We start from the raw sequence: 17,069 nt of genomic DNA, 5'->3' as shown, positions 1-17,069 counted from the left end.
TTCTGATCGACCTTGAGGCGAGAAAGACCGGAGGTCCACGCTCGGCGCGGTACTCGCGCTTTTAACCAGAACTGCAGTGGGCGCATGCGAAGCAGACCCAACTGGAGTACTGATGATGCTGAGGCCATGAGACCCAGCATCCTTTGAAACTTTCTGAGCGGGACTATAGTGCCGCAGCGGAAGATTTCCGTCTGCGCTGCGGCGACAGCGGTGCTGTCATAGACAGCGAGTGCAGTTCTGTGCCCAGAAAAGACATTCTCTGACTGGGAGACAGTGAACTTTTCGCCCAATTGACTTTGAGACCCAGATTCTCGAGATGTTCGAGTAATATGGTCCTGTGTTCTATGAGCTCTGAGTGTGACTGAGCTAGAACCAGACAATCGTCCAAGTAGTTCAAAACTCGAATTCCCCGAAGCTTCAGGGGTGCGAGCGCCGCGTCCATGCACATCGTGAATGCACGGGGTGCTAGAGACAGGCCAAACGGTAGGACTGTGTACACTCTCAGAAATAGGGGTACAGCAGGAGTCCATTTCTGTCCCCCAAGGTACATATATGTCCCCAAGCATTAAAAGGTACAAATATATACCGTTTCTTTTAAAGGTTACGGTACAATATCAAAAGACAGCCTCTGCTAAGTAATTTTTTTTTTTTAGTTTTTTAAGTTTTTTTTTAAGGTTTTAATGATACCTTAATCATTTAAGGTATATTTTAACTTATCACTATATTTGAGTAGCCTTGAAATAAAGGAAATACAAATTTTGTAAGTCAATTTACTGATATTAAATACTGATAAATATTAAACACAGCAAAAACTCCAGTGTTAAATGAACTTTCTGGGAGTTTATTTGGCTCCAGACACAAGAGTGTTAAAGTGTTAAAATATGAATGTTAAATTAACAATCAAGATTGTTAAAGTTAATTATCTAATTAAGTGATTAATTGAGTGATGATTGACCATTATTGAAGACACCTGATGTTAACAAGCAGAATCACTGAAGGAGAAAATATCATTTTTTAAGACACCGTTATAGTGATCAGTGTTTGCTTGAGTTGGGCTCTTGACCCGTAAACTGTTAACATTAGATTTTGCTTGGTTGTTGTATCTGAGTTATAACTCTCAGATGAACAAAGAGAAAAGTTGATCAGGTGGTGTTGGTTATGTTTTGACATAATCAGAAATTGCCTGAATCACTGAACTCATTTAAAGTCTAATCTCAGACTTAAATGTTTATTGTTGATCACAGCATCACTGTAATACTATAGCATAAGATCCAGAAGTTTTGAAATAATCTAAAGGATTTCTTAAAAGTTGTTCTGATAAAACAAATCTTTCTTTTAGGCACACACAGACATCAAGATTCAGTCTATGAATCTCAACAATGGTGACAAAAAGAATATTCAATTAGGGAAAGGAAATAACATAGACAATTCAGATCATAATTTATTCATACCGCAATGCATGATGGGAGCCATGAATGAGTTTTGATTGGTGGCATCCAGGATGCACTGCAACATGCTTTATTATTGTCACCATTGTTGAGATTCACAGGCTGATTATTGATGTCAGTGTGTCTACATAAAGGAATTTTCAAAGTCTTTTGATCAGAACAACTTTTACGAATATTTAGATTATATTGAAAATGCTGAAAATCTTTTGCTGTAGAATCACAGTGATGTTGTAATCAAAAATAAACATTTAAGTCAGAGATTAGACTTTAAATGAGTTCAGTGATTCAGGTCAAATTATGATGATGTCAAAACATAACCAGCACCACCTGATCAACTTTTCTCTTTGTTCATCTGGCAGTTATAACTCAGATACAACAGCCAAACAAAATCTAAAGATAATGATTTAAGGGCCAAGAGCCCAACTAAAGCAAACACTGATCACCATAACGGTGTCTTAAAAAAAATATATTTTCTCCTTCAGTGATTCTGCTTGTTAACATCAGGTGTCTTCAATAATGCCCAATCATCACTCAATGAATCACTTAATTATATCATTAACTTTAACACTCTTGAGTCTGGAGTCATATAAACTCCCAGGAGAGTTCAATTAACACTGGAGTGTTTGCTGTTGGACCTCAAGGTATGTATCTCCTTGATCATATGTAACTTTTTAAGGATCAAAAAGCATTAAAAGTTACATATATGTACCATTTCCTTTAAAGGTTAAGGTACAATATTGTACCCTTGAGGGTACAGCCCCAGTGACAAGCCATTGTACCCCTAAAGGTACAATTATGTACTTTATTTTCTGAGAGTGTATGTAGAGCCAGCCCTGATTGGCTGCTTGAATCTCAATTTAAAAGAACGTCCAGTTCGCGGCCTTTCTTTCTTTTGGCCACCGGTGGAGAAGTCGCCATAGCACGGTTACTCATGGTTCTTACAGGGCTTTCAACCGAGGAGGTCCTTCAGAAAATATCAGAAGCAGGCATAGAAGTAACCGGCGTCGAGATGAAAGGACATGAAGTGGACTTTCAGGCAAATGACACTTACTCAGATGATAATAATTTATATGTCACAGCTAGACATTAAGTTTAAAATGAAATGTTGGAAAATGTAAAAATGAAAAGTATTTATTACATTTTTATTTTACTTCTGCGTGTGTGTAATATATATCTCATTTCAGTCAACGATTGTACCCTGTCAAAGCCAATTTTGTACCATTTTTGAAGGGTCCATTTTTGTACTGTTAAATAAAGGTACAAAATTGTCACCACAGGTACAAGACTGGTCTCTTAAGGTACAAATCACAAGGGTACAAATATGTACCCTATGCCAAGGGTACAATATTGTACCCTTGAGGGTACAGCCCCAGTGACAAGCCATTGTACCCCTAAAGGTACAATTATGTACTTTATTTTCTGAGAGTGTATTGATATGCCTGGCCTTCGAAGGCGAATCTCAAAAATCGCCTGTGACGTGATGCTATTTGTATTTGGAAATATGCGTCCTTCAGATCTATTGACATAAACCAGTCTCCTCTGTGAAATTGCGCGAGGATTTTCCTGGTTGCGAGCATTCTGAACCGGCGTTTCAAAAGCGCTTTGTTCAGCTGTCTTAGATCTAGAATGGGTCTGAGACCCCCGTCTTTTTTCGGTACCAGAAAATATCTGCTGCACAGACCCCTTTCGCTCTGAGCTTGAGATAAAGGCTCTATGGCCCCTTTGCTCAACAGTTTCGCAATTTCGGTTCGAAGTAGATGTGCTACTTCCTTTTCTACCGTAGTTTCGATTCGCACCACGCAATGGCGGGGGCGTCGAGCGAACTGTAGCGAATAGCCTCTTTTATAATGTTCAACACCATTCTGATACCCCGGGAAGCTTTGCCCACGCATTTGCATGAATAGCTAGGGGTTGAATGAGATCTTGGCTCTGGCTGCGACATAGTGGTGGCCGGAGAGCTTCGGTATGCTGTAACATAGACGCCGTGCTTGCAGCGTTCGAGGCGGGGGGCACGCTGATCACAGCGGGCAGCCTGCCGGCGCTAGACTCTCCTACGGCGGCTTGCTGAGAGAGAGCGAGCGGGGCGAGCCCCATGGGGCTTGTCTGTGAGTGAATGTGGGCACGGGACAGCGGGCACATTTACTACACTGAAAACACCGTCTGCTTGAGCTGACTGTATGTGCGTTGGTTTCGTTTTACAGAAAACGTGAGACATGCAGTGTGTAGTGTTTGCGGGCACTTGGTCTTGGGCACATTTACTACGTTTAATGCACAATCGACATGAGTCGATTTTATGTGTGCGAGCCCTGTGTGGCGGGCTGTGCTTGTGTGTAGGAATGAGCACTGGGCTGTGGGCATTTTACTACACTCATAACACCATCGGCCGTGGCCGGAATACCAGAGAGTAAGATATTACGCCGTACCCGTTCCCTCTCTAGAGAGAACAGAGGTTACGTTAGTAACCGAGTACGTTTTTACAGAAAACGTAAGACATGCAGTGTTTGTGGGCACTGGGTTGTGGGCACATTCACTACGTTTAATGCACAATCGACATGAGTCGATTTTATGTGTGCGAGCCCTGTGTGGCTGTGCTTTTGTGTAGGAATGAGCACTGGGCTGTGGGCATTTTACTACACTCATAACACCATCGGTCGTGGCTGGAATACCAGAAAATACACTCTTATGAGATTTATCTGGGTCGCCGTAAAGACGCCGTTTGTGTGCAGGCAAACGGGCTGTAGTACCGGCTTGTTTTCTGCTAAATACACTGGAACAGCATTTTCTGTAACTGAACGAGCGGGAAGTTTTGGTGAAAGTCTGGCCGCAGCGGGACTTGAATACTGTCGCTTTCCTAGGCAGGCTAGAAAGACTTTGAGGCCTCGTTTTTAGAAACGGTGTTTGGGTGCAGGCAAGTGGGTAGTACAACGCGCTCGTTGGCTGCAAAATACACATCTGCAGTCACCTTTTAAGGGAACTTGACAGAGCGAAAGCCTTGACGGCATAATTTTATCTGCCGGCAGACCCGAGATTCGAACATGGGTCTCTGGCGCGAAAGCCTAAGATTCCGCCACTGAGGGAAACACATAAGCTTTCAGTTAGCACAAGCATATAAGAGAGCGTCAATACGTCTTGTGATGGCGTTTGTTTGCAGGCGTGCGTGTATTATAACAGTCTCGTTTGCTGCAATATTGATATTTCCAGTCGCCTGAACTTAAGAGGGGACTGAGAAATGTGTGAGAAATGGAAGTTAGACCGGCCTCGGCGGGACTAAAACACTCTCTCTTCTTCTTACGCCGGTGAGTGACGCGTGAATGGGTGCAAGGGCGGGGTAGCTTTCTTGTAGCGTAAAGAAAAACTAACATCTCGAAAAAGACGCCCGGCTCTTTTAGTGCAACTTTCAAACAAAGTAAAAAAAAATAATGGCAGTAGGAAGAGAGAAAGTTGTCAACTTTGTCGCAGCCGCGGTATTAGAAACACCCTCACAGCAGCGTTAACTAGTTTTTGTGTAATATAATACAAATATAGTGTTATAGGCGTAATTATCTTTTATTATGACAGTATGTGGCAAAATGTACTTTAAAAGCGCATCTTCTGCACTAAACGATGATATTGCGATATTCTATTATCTTACATGTATCTAATGCCACACTTACTCTCACACTCTACAAAAGACTGTAAATTTTGTTTGTATTTTTGTATTTTCAAATGACTTGTATTTTAATTAAATACTTTTTTCACAGCAGTATTTTGTAATTTATTTATTAAATACATTTGATAAATATTTGCAATTTGTAATTAAATACTTTTTAATGTATTTGTGCCCATCTCTGTCAGCTACTTTATACATTGATTGCATGCCACATACTAGGGGTGGGGGACGCGATGCGGGACGTGGACGATTCTGAATCGATTCACAAATGTCAAAAATCGATTTTCAAAAAAAATAAAATAAATTCTAATAACGTTGATGGAACGCAAAAGGCGGAACTCTGAAGCGGAGGTGCAGTACGCGGACAGTCTGTGGCGTGCACATAACAGAGACGCGTTTGATGGCTGAGCGCCAAATTCGAACGGCACCCTCTTCGTTAAAAGCTAACGTATGGAAAATTGGCAATTTCATTGTGATCAATTTAGTATTTTTTTGTATGAGAGCTAATTTCTGTATTGTTTAGTTTTCACATCAATATGCTGTAAACCGATCTGTATGCAATATGTGCAATGCAATATGTGCAATGCCAGTCACAAAAAGTTACATTTTGACTGTAAGTTAACTTACTCTCTGCAGATGTTCATTCACTTTCTTTGTAAGCTGTTTTTGATTGTGGTATACAGCAAACATTTCAAGTCATAACTCTTTATTATTTAGTTGTGTATAAGAGCGGCTTTGTATGTTACTAATTATTCAGAATATGCATAAGTCCACAAGCATTATATGATAGCTTCTGGTACATAATTCTATATTTTTGAACGAAAACTGTTTGTGAATTTGCTACAGCAAAATGTTTTTTTGTCTGAAGGATTATATTGCTCATTGGAAATAACAAGGGGATGTTGGTTAGAAGTCTATCATTAAATGCTAGAGATTCAGAATATGCTGAAGTTTGTATTAATTTACTACAAGTATGCTGCTAGTACAGGCACACATTTATTTTCCTGTTGGTTCTCAGCAATGTTGGGACATATGCTGGCAAATGTAACCTTCCCTGAGAACTGAACTTAATAAATGTGAAAAAGACACTTTAATGTCTCCGTTTGTCATTCTGTATAGCAAAGCAGATGAGAGTAGATCATGATCAGAAACCCCATTAGAAATCATTATGAATAAAATCGAATTGTTTTGAATCGAAAATCTTTTTGAATCGAAAATCGATTTTGAATCGAATCGTGGCCTCAAGAATCGGAATCGAGTTGAATCGTGAGATGGTAAAAGATTCCCACCCCTACCACATACATAACCGAATTTAGCTAGCTGCTGAACAATATCCTAATTAGCAATTAGCATTAGTCTAAAAAACAAAATATAATACCGAAAACTCTCAACATGTCAAATCAAATCAAATCAAATCAAGTATATTTGTATAGCGCTTTTCACAATACAGATTGTATCAAAGCAGCTTCACAGTATTAAAATAAAATAATACAACAAAGTTTGTTTCTAGTGGAATTTATTGATTGATAGAATAAAATTAAATATCCCCAAAATATCCCCAACTGAGCAAGCCAAAGGCAACAGTGGCAAGGAACCGAAAAACTCCATCAAGTGACCTAATGGTGTCCTAAAACTCCATCAGGTGACCTAATGGAGAAAAAAAACCTTGGGAGAACCCAGGCTCAGTCGGGGGCCAGTTCTCCTCTGGCATTTATGAACTAGAGGCCGGATTGTAGTTTGAAACTGTGAGATTAACAATATTATATGAATGCCTGGCTGAAAAGATGCGTCTTTAATCTAGTTTTAAACTGGGAGAGTGAGTCCGAGTAACGAACAGTATCAGGAAGACTATTCCAGAGTTTTGGAGCCAAATGCGAAAATGCTCTCCCTCCTTTGGTTGATCTGGATATCCTAGGTATGACCAAAAGCCTCGAATTTATTGATCTTAAAGAGCGTGATGGATTATAGGGTGATAGAAGATCCGTTAAATAGACTGGAGCTAAGCCGTTTAGGGCTTTATAAGTCAATAGCAATACCTTATAATTAATACGGAACTTTATAGGTAACCAATGTAGTGATGATAGAATCGGTGTTATACGATCATATTTTCTTGATCTAGTAAGAACTCTAGCGGCTGCATTTTGGACTAACTGTAGCTTGTTTATTGAGGATGCAGGACAACCGGCTAATAAAGCATTACAGTAATCTAGTCTCGAGGTCATGAATGCATGAACTAACTTTTCTGCATCAGAAACTGATAGCATATTACGTAGCTTAGCAATGTTTCTAAGGTGGAAAAAGGCTGTTAACAAAACATAAACAGAACATCCTCCCAAACACATATCAAGCTTATTTAAAAACCTTGAAAGCATAAACACTCATTCAAAGTACCTGGAAAAGGGAGATGTAAATAACCATAACCATAAGTTCCCGCCTCCTCAGCACGAGCTGACCGATAAATCCAACACACCAAGAGAGGCGGGACTTAAGGCAGAACAGCCAATCATCAGCCGGTCACCCTCAAACCTGTTGTCATGTTTGAGAGGGAGGGGGAGAGGAGGCAGCCGCAGTGAGCGCTGACCATAGACAGTAAAAAAATATGGACGTAGTGTCCGTGACGTCACCCGTAGATTTCTGAAGAGCATTTTTGAAGCCTAAAGTGGGCGGAGCCAGCCGTCGCCATCTTGGCCTTGCGTCACTCCCGGATGCGATATTTTTTTTCCCAGGATGGTAGGGGAAGACTCATGAATATTAATATTGATATTGACATGATATTAATTAGGGAAGTCATCCCTGATTGGTCCTAACCCCAGTGACGGGTAGGTTTAGGGCGGGGTTAGGGGTAGATCATCAGACCCCCAGTGGCGGGTAGGTTTAGGGGTGGGGTTAGGGGTAGGTCATCAGACCAATCAGGGATGACTTCCCTAATTAATATTCATGAGTCTTCCCCTACCATCCTGGGAAAAAAAATATCGCCTCCCGGATGATAGAAAATGGGCAAAGAGGCGGGGCGTGAGTGGAGCTTAGGAGCCTGGCTATCTGAAATCACCTAGCTCGACGTATTCGAGTTAGCTCAGGCTGGGAGGGGAGGTAATGCTATGCTATGCTATAACGTTATACTACTGACAGTATCAAGTCTGCGACTGCACAGGGCCTCGCGCTAAAGTAACAGTTGATGATGTAAAGCCAATTAAAAGTTCCTGTTTTTGCCCTTCAAATATTATAATAGTTAAAAGACATGGCTACAAGTGAGACTGTGTATCGTGATTCTGTACTATTCTGCTAGTTGAAAATGTATTATGCAGTAACTTAATATTACTCTGAGAGAGAGAGTGTGTGACAGTGATTTATGTGCATACATGTCAGTCACTCTTTTTTTATAGTCTATGGTCCGTCAGCGCGGCATCGCTTGTCAAGTTCATAGAGAGCTTTTTCAGTCCATTTTAAATTCTGATTTTGGCTGCCTCTCAAATGGGTTAAACCATAGATATATTGCCTATGAAGTTCAAGTAAATGCGCTAGAAAATCCACGCTCATTCAAGGATGTGCATTTATTGCATGGACGGAGCGCTGACACCTGCAGGATTTCATCTGACGGTACATAAGCATCTGTTCCGTGAGAGCAAAACGAACGAGCCTTTAGGCCTATATCTATTGACGTTTTTAAATCTGAAAACTCCAAAAAGCAACGAAATTGTCAGACATCCATTAGTGCATGTTCACAGAGGAAAACAACTGAAATACAGCGCTGGTTGTTCTCTCGAACGATACTCAACGACAACGACGGAATCCTAAGCCATGGGCGAAGTAATGGGTGCATTAAATTGTATGAAATAATCCCGAAAAAAAGCACAAAACACTGCAGAGATGGCAAGTTCAGCAGCTAACATTTGCTGAGGTGAAGTGACGGCTTGTAACAGCAGACAAACGGCTAGCATTGACATCAGCGGCAATCCACCTGTCACTCAAGTGGCCACACCCTTAATTATGCAGAACTTCAAGGCTTAGTATAATTTAAACGGATGAGTTATAAAAAAAAATACACCCCCCTCACAGTTGTCATGAAGGGTAAAATTAGCTGTATAGACCAAAGCCACTTTTTGCACCAGGGTGTAAACATGTTTTTTTCTGCTGTAAAGTTGGACATTTTAACATGGGGGAGATACAGATTTGACTCACTTCTGCATCCAGCCTCAAGCGGCCAGTCTATGAATTGCCATTGAATTAACTTCCATGTTGGTTTCAAGAGTGAGACAGGGAGGTTGCCGCTTGGCGCAGACACAAAGCGGCAAGAGAAACGGAGGAGCGACTGTAGTAAGGCGTTTGTGCAAAACTACGGAAAAACTGCAGAAAAAGTGTGGGTGTTGAACCCTCTCACCGGGAAAGGGTGCAACGCCCCTATTTTGTCGGAGATGTTGACAACTTATTGAATAGGCCTACGCATCTATTGCACACACAAAAATGAAAGTAAAAAAAAAAACCAAGCAGATGATAGCAGACTACCAAGATGGGGCTTTATTGCTTACTTGCCCACATAAATATGATATCAGATTTAATAAACATCATTATTCATAATCATTCAAATAAAGGTTACTTAAAAATAAATGCAAATAGATAGATAGCCTAAACAGTTCCGTTTTTGCCAACCCAGAAGTGCTTAGCGTTAGTTTGTAAACAGCAAATGAAAATGAATATTATATATATATATATATATATATATATATATATATATATATATATATATATATATATATATATATATATATCAGTAGGCTATTTCTAATCAAACAGTGGCTTTCTTGCACAGACCTTAGCATTAGACTATTAGTTTTGACGCTATTTGGCTATGTTGATTTTACAGCTTTTTAAAACACAACTCGAACTGTTTATTCATCACAGTCGTTTTATTGATAGATGGATATCGTAGCGTAGCACAGGCTACTCTTTACCATAAACTAGAACCCAATGCAGTATGGTCAATAGTGTGTACATCAAATTATTTCCGCGTTACGGGAAACAAACACATTCACTCCTATGTTCATCATCACATTTTTCGTTCATAAGATTTTATATTTTTATGTTCATAAAAAGGATTTCTTTAAGAGATAATACAGTGTTTCTTATTAATCAACTCAGGATGTTTATCGGTGAAACTGATTCTAAACACGAGTTTGGATCTCAGTTTGTTCAAAGATGATACTAGGCTATTTAAATCATGCTAACACTCTAACAACAATTCAAACGTCAAACTCAAAACGTAGAAGATTGTTTTGCAGTAGAAATTGTATGGCGTATGAAAAAGACATCGCATTTTATTTTTAAGTCATAAAAATAAAATCAGGAACATGAAACAGAACGTGAAAGCCACTGGATTTATATTTGAGAAGAAAATACGAATCCTAGCATTGATAGACGTCTTGCAAAAAAAAAAAAAAAAAAAAACTTCAAAAACAATAGTGCCCATGTAGGCTACACTATAAACCCAAGATGAACGACTCACCAGCAAATGCGAGATGAATCCCAAGGAGCAGAAGCACAGAGGGTCGCATGTTTGCTTTTACACTTTGACAACAGTCTTGTTTTTAAATAATCGTTTTAGAAAGCTAGTTGTCTTTTCTTAGAAACTCACCTGACTCCACCCAATAGATCATCGAGTGCAATGTCATCAGTCACAATGCGGAACTCCGAGTACGGGACTGAGGCGATCAGAATTCGGCACAACGCCTGTTCGCAAGAAAAAAATCGGGTAGCCTATGCTACAGCTTAAAATATAAGCGAGCACTGGTCAGTAATAATCTCCCTGATTCTGTACAGGTATAATAGCGGACTGATGAAGCCTCTGTATGAATGAAAGCATCTCATCCGTTTCACTTCATCAGTTTGAATAGAGATTTGGCGCCATCTGCTGGACACTCAACAAACAACAACATCAAAACTGGCAGTAAAACAATCATGCCAATAAAAGACTTTGAAATGTAATTAAATGTTATTCAGTTACGAGACTAATGCAGATTCAGTAAAACAGCTCTAAAGAGTCATTACTATCAGCTCAAATCTGTTAGTTCAGTTCAATAACTGTTGCAGAATTATCACTGGCAGGTAGAAAAACAAGCAAAAATGCATAGCTCTGCTCTTCATAAAGTAGCCTAAGAAAAATATTTGAATATTTCAAAATAAGAAACATTTATGTAATGCAGAGTTGTATTGTTTGGAACAAAAATAGTAAAATAAATAAATAAATAAATAAATAAATAAATAAATATATATATATATATACACACACACTCACCTAAAGGATTATTAGGAACACCTGTTCAGTTTCTCATTAATGCAATTATCTAATCAACCAATCACATGGCAGTTGCTTCAATGCATTTAGGGGTGTGGTCCTGGTCAAGACAATCTCCAGAACTCCAAACTGAATGTCAGAATGGGAAAGAAAGGTGATTTAAGCAATTTTGAGCGTGGCATGGTTGTTGGTGCCAGACGGGCCAGTCTGAGTATTTCACAATCTGCTCAGTTACTGGGATTTTCACGTACAACCATTTCTAGGGTTTACAAAGAATGGTGTGAAAAGGGAAAAACATCCAGTATGCGGCAGTCCTGTGGGTGAAAATGCCTTGTTGATGCTAGAGATCAGAGGAGAATGGGCCGACTGATTCAAGCTGATAGAAGAGCAACTTTGACTGAAATAACCACTCGTTACAACCGAGGTATGCAGCAAAGCATTTGTGAAGCCACAACACGCACAACCTTGAGGCGGATGGGCTACAACAGCAGAAGACCCCACCGGGTACCACTCATCTCCACTACAAATAGGAAAAAGAGGCTACAATTTGCACGAGCTCACCAAAATTGGACAGTTGAAGACAGTTGAAATGTTGCCTGGTCTGATGAGTCTCGATTTCTGTTGAGACATTCAGATGGTAGAGTCAGAATTTGGCGTAAACAGAATGAGAACATGGATCCATCATGCCTTGTTACCACTGTGCAGGCTGGTGGTGGTGGTGTAATGGTGTGGGGGATGTTTTCTTGGCACACTTTAGGCCCCTTAGTGCCAATTGGGCATCGTTTAAATGCCACGGCCTACCTGAGCATTGTTTCTGACCATGTCCATCCCTTTATGACCACCATGTACCCATCCTCTGATGGCTACTTCCAGCAGGATAATGCACCATGTCACAAAGCTCGAATCATTTCAAATTGGTTTCTTGAACATGACAATGAGTTCACTGTACTAAAATGGCCCCCACAGTCACCAGGGGCCTCATTTATAAAACTGTGCGTAGGATCCTTACTAAAAGTGTACGTGCGCCCGAAAGCCAAAAATGGCGTACGCAAAAAAATATTCAGACTTATAAAACCGTTCGTACGCCAGAACCTGCGCAGAATTCACTTTATAAATCCCAGTCAGCGGAAGATTGTGCGCACATGCGTCTCCACCCCGAAACAACCATATATGGAGATTACAACGCCTAGTTTTACTATGCAGATCCTCATCTGCATATCATTTGCATATAATTATTCATCCACGTGATAACGTTTAACGGTACAAGACACATTACATTAATAAAAATCAAGTAGTTGCCTATCCTACATACATAAATCAAATAGTGTAAAATACATTTCAGAGAAAGTTTTTCTCAATCTTTTCCACTTGCCGAATTGTATTTTTAATTGATTTCTATTTTTAATGGAAACAGATAGACCTTGTGCATTATTTGCACAAAACTATTTTCTCAGACAATCTGGTATTATCATGATAAGCAATTATCTCTGTGGTTAAAACATTAAAACACAGCACGCCACAGGAAAGTGTTCAAAAGCATCGCATCCACAACAAATATTTCTATTGATTGAATATAAAAAATGTTGTAACTTCTCAGCATGATTTCATGTTTACGTGTTTAACTCCATAATTTGAATGGCATATTTAATCTAAATGTTTATACCAGAAGTAAAACATAGTTTAAATCATTATTTTATTTATTTAAACTGAGTCAGTTTCACTAAACGGCCCAACGCGCTCGCTGGCGCGGACATTTAAGAAGGGATGGATATTTGCTTCAAGTGACAGGCTTGGTGAGTGAAATTATATTTGTATTATCTTTCTGTGGATGTTTAATTTTCTTTAGATTTTCTGTCTAAAAGTGACCAAAAAGACACTAATCTCCAGCTCACCATCAGTGTCGCCAAACTGCTCCATCTCCAAAACGTTCGTACGCATGGGTCAGAGTTTGTAAATTTTCCCGTCAAGTTTGTTTTTATAAATCACAACTTATGCGTCGGAAGTGGCGTACGCCTCTTTCAGGGCCTGTTTTGTGCGTACACAACGGTTATAAATGAGGCCCCAGATCTCAACCCAATAGAGCATCTTTGGGATGTGGTGGAACGGGAGCTTCGTGCCCTGGATGTGCATCCCACAAATCTCCGTCAACTGCAAGATGCTATCCTATCAATATGGGCCAACATTTGTAAAGAATGCTTTCAGCACCTTGTTGAATCAATGCCACGTAGAATTAAGGCAGTTCTGAAGGCGAAAGGGGGTCAAACACAGTATTAGTATGGTGTTCCTAATAATCCTTTAGGTGAGTGTATATATATATACAGGTGCTGGTCATATAATTAGAATATCATCAAAAAGTTGATTTATTTCAGTAATTCTGTTAAAAAAGTGAAACTTGTACATTATATAGACTCATTACATGCAAAGTGAGATATCTCAAGCCTGTATTTGTTATAATTTTGATGATTATGGCTTACAGCTTGTGAAAAATCAAAATCAAAATCTCAGAAAATTAGAATATTACATGAAATCACACAGTAATTACACAGTGATACCATGGTCACTGAACCAGGTTTTGGTTCTTTTGGCAGTGTGGGCCGGTGCAAATCCTGCTGGAAAATGAAGTCAGCATCTCCATAAAGCTTGTCTGCAGAAGGAAGCATGAAGTGCTCTGGAAATGTCCTGGTAGACGGCTGCGTTAAATGGACAGCACAGTGGACCAACACCAGCCGATGACATGGCTCCCCAAACCAACACAGACTGTGGAAACTTCACACTGGACTTCAAGCATCTTGGATTGTGTGCCTCTCCATCCTTCCTCCAGACTCTGGGACCTTGGTTTCCAAATGAGATGCAAAATTTGCTCTCATCAGAAAAGAGGACTTTGGTCCACTGTGCTTTATTAAATCCAGAGTCAACGCAGCCGTCTACCAGGACATTTCCAGAGCACTTCATGCTTCCTTCATTTTCCAGCAGGATTTGCACCTGCCCACACTGCTAAAATAACCAAAACCTGCTTCAATGACCATGGGATTACTGTGTAATTACTGTGTGATTTCATGTAATATTCTAATTTTCTGAGATTTTGATTTTGTGGTTTTCACAAGCTGTAAGCCATAATCATCAAAATTATAACAAATAAAGGCTTGAGATATCTCACTTTGCATGTAATGAGTCTATATAATGTACAAGTTTCACTTTTTTAACGGAATTACTGAAATAAATCAACTTTTTGATGATATTCTAATTATATGACCAGCACCTGTATATATATATATATATATATATATATATATATATATATATATATATATATATATATATAGTACTGGGATTACAAACACCAGTGAAGAGAAAAAGGTGTCAGTTTTTTTACCATTGAGTGTAGAAATGTGAGTTTAAGGTTGAAAATGCATGATATCCTTGAGTTTGTGAATTATACTATAACAGATGTAGACGACAGAGATACTTTAGCCCTGAGTTTAACAAAATGACCTGAGAATAATGTTGATTCAAACCATCAGATCCTGATCATCTCTGGACACAGAGTTGCTGAAATGAACTGATCAGATTCAGATTGATTCAGTGAATCAGAAGAATCACATATGACCTTCATTGGGACACCAGATTCAGGATCCCTGAGAGAATCAGATGCATTTAAACATGAAGGTTCATAAAGCTTCTGCTTCATCTGTACATTAAAACATCCATCAACTCTTATGTGATTCAGTCAGATTCAGTTCAAAATCAGTTTAAATCTTTCTCTCAGCTTGATTCACTCACCTGTTTTCTGAATCATTGCACTGACAGACGGCACTGCCTTTGAAAAATGCTGTTATCTTTGCAAGCACAGACAGTTATTTAGTTTTATCAGTCTTTCTTATTATATAATTAGCATCAAACAAATAATATAATTCTTATTCACAGTGATTAAAAAATATTAAAAGATTGAAAAATGGTTGCACAACCACCAAAAGGTGGTGATATGCACTAAGTATGTAAATAAGCATTTAACACAAGAAGAAGAAAGAAGTATTGCATGCTTTTTCTTACCCTGCATCCCAATGCACATACTATCCATCCAAAACGTTATGTGAGATAATAAGTGTGTCCCAAAGCATAGTATATTGAAAAGTGTACACCAAAAGTCCCGGATGGTCTACTATTTCAGGTAGATTTTTGAAGTGTGGATCCATACTCACTATTAAGGCTAATATTACCCACAACCCATTGCGCTTTGGAGGAGGAGCTACAAGCACGAGTAAAAAGTGTTTAAACACTACAAAACATGGCAGATGTGCATGACCGACTGTGAGAGGTTTAGATAAAGGTTTGAGTGACTAATCAAAGTTTAACCTGATAAAAAATATATATATTTATTTAATGTTATTCGTGTTATATTTCATCTGCAATAACAATGTGGACTTTTATAAAGATCCGTTTGGCCATTAAAGGGGTCATAAACTGATAAATCAAAATTTCCTTGAGCCTTTTACACATAAGAGGTCATCGAATATCATGTAAGTTTCAGAACTAAAAACTTCCTTGTTATCCAAAAACAACTTTTACTGTTACCAGGCCCAGAGAAAGATTTTTTTATTGATTATGTATCAGACAATAAGCAGACATAAAGGACAGAACAGATGGAACCTCTACAGGAATGAAATTATATAAAATATATGTAAGTTTTACACAAATTTAAAATAAATAAATAAATACATATATAAAATAGCATGATAAACATATGGGTATTTCCCAGAATTCGGGCCTATTTCTGTCCACAGGGTGTAATTCTATTAAAAACTAATTAAATCTAATATATTTTAGCACCACTAATTAGTATAAACAAAAACAAGCCTAGACTTTTTTAATGGCTGCTCTTACTAATTATTTTAACACATTTTATTGGTGTTTTGTGGTACATTATCTGTGTTCTGGTGTAGTCCGCCACCAGAGTTTTCTCATGTCGTGCCATATCTCAAACATTATTTATCACAAATTAATAAAAAAAAATATGTATATGAATTAAATGTTACCTGAACTAATAAACTACATAAACAGATTAAGCATATATATGCATTTTGTACTTTATGTTGCTTAATTTCTACCTGTCCCATGGTTTAGCCGTCATTACCAACACGCTCTGCATAAAGGCACTTTCCTACTTTTTTTTCATCAAAAGTTTATTTGGTAGCCATGGTAACCTAATATCATAGTGGAGCACATGGATTTCAAGCTGCAAGACAGATGCCTTGATGTTCAGAAAAGTAAGTAAATCTACTCTTTATTTTTTGTGTTGGGCATGTACACTTATTATGCGTCATTACCATATGTGTTGTATTTCTGTAATTTTAAACATTTTTAGATTATTTTTATCACTTTAATAGTTAAAATGGTGTACATTACATGTAGAAAGCTAGCTACACTTGTTTAGTCATCATCTTTGCTAGTAAGGCTAGTTTTTTGACAAAAATGTCATTACCAGCACAGTCATTACCAGCACATTACAGCTTGTGCTGGTAATGACAGGTTGTGGTGGTGATGACGGCAGATACATTAAACATACTGTTCTTTAAAGAATTTATGTTGAATACGTTATCTTAAATGAATTAATATACATTTACCAATCAAAAGTCACTATATTTTAAATTAAGTAATGCTTTTGTTTTTAAAATACTAAATTAAT

General features: G+C 38.5%; 2 protein-coding genes across 5 annotated transcripts in view; both read right to left on the bottom strand.

Moving 5' to 3' along the window:
- LOC311087853 (major histocompatibility complex class I-related gene protein-like) overlaps positions 1 to 10,966 on the bottom strand; it is a 50,056-nt gene extending 39,090 nt beyond the window's left edge. For 2 of the 4 annotated variants that reach the window (XM_084121325.1, XM_084121323.1), the window contains exon 1: positions 10,598 to 10,759. In XM_084121325.1, the coding sequence (XP_083977451.1) occupies positions 10,598 to 10,646 (49 nt within the window). In that variant the 5' untranslated portion in view covers positions 10,647 to 10,759. Of the gene's footprint in view, positions 1 to 10,597 lie in introns of all 4 variants that reach the window. The other 2 variants (XM_084121326.1, XM_084121324.1) reach the window with 2 other exon arrangements.
- Positions 1 to 17,069, bottom strand: part of LOC311081665 (uncharacterized protein) — a gene marked incomplete at its 3' end in the record, with an annotated part of 465,213 nt that overhangs the window by 354,154 nt on the left and 93,990 nt on the right. The gene's annotated exons all lie outside the window — the stretch shown is intronic.

The sequence above is a fragment of the Abramis brama genome, assembly GCF_963993115.1.
Source record: "Abramis brama genome assembly, chromosome: 1".
Taxonomy (NCBI): domain Eukaryota; kingdom Metazoa; phylum Chordata; class Actinopteri; order Cypriniformes; family Leuciscidae; genus Abramis; species Abramis brama.
Note: the sequence above shows the minus strand (reverse complement) of the source record. Positions and strands in the feature narration are given on the sequence as shown.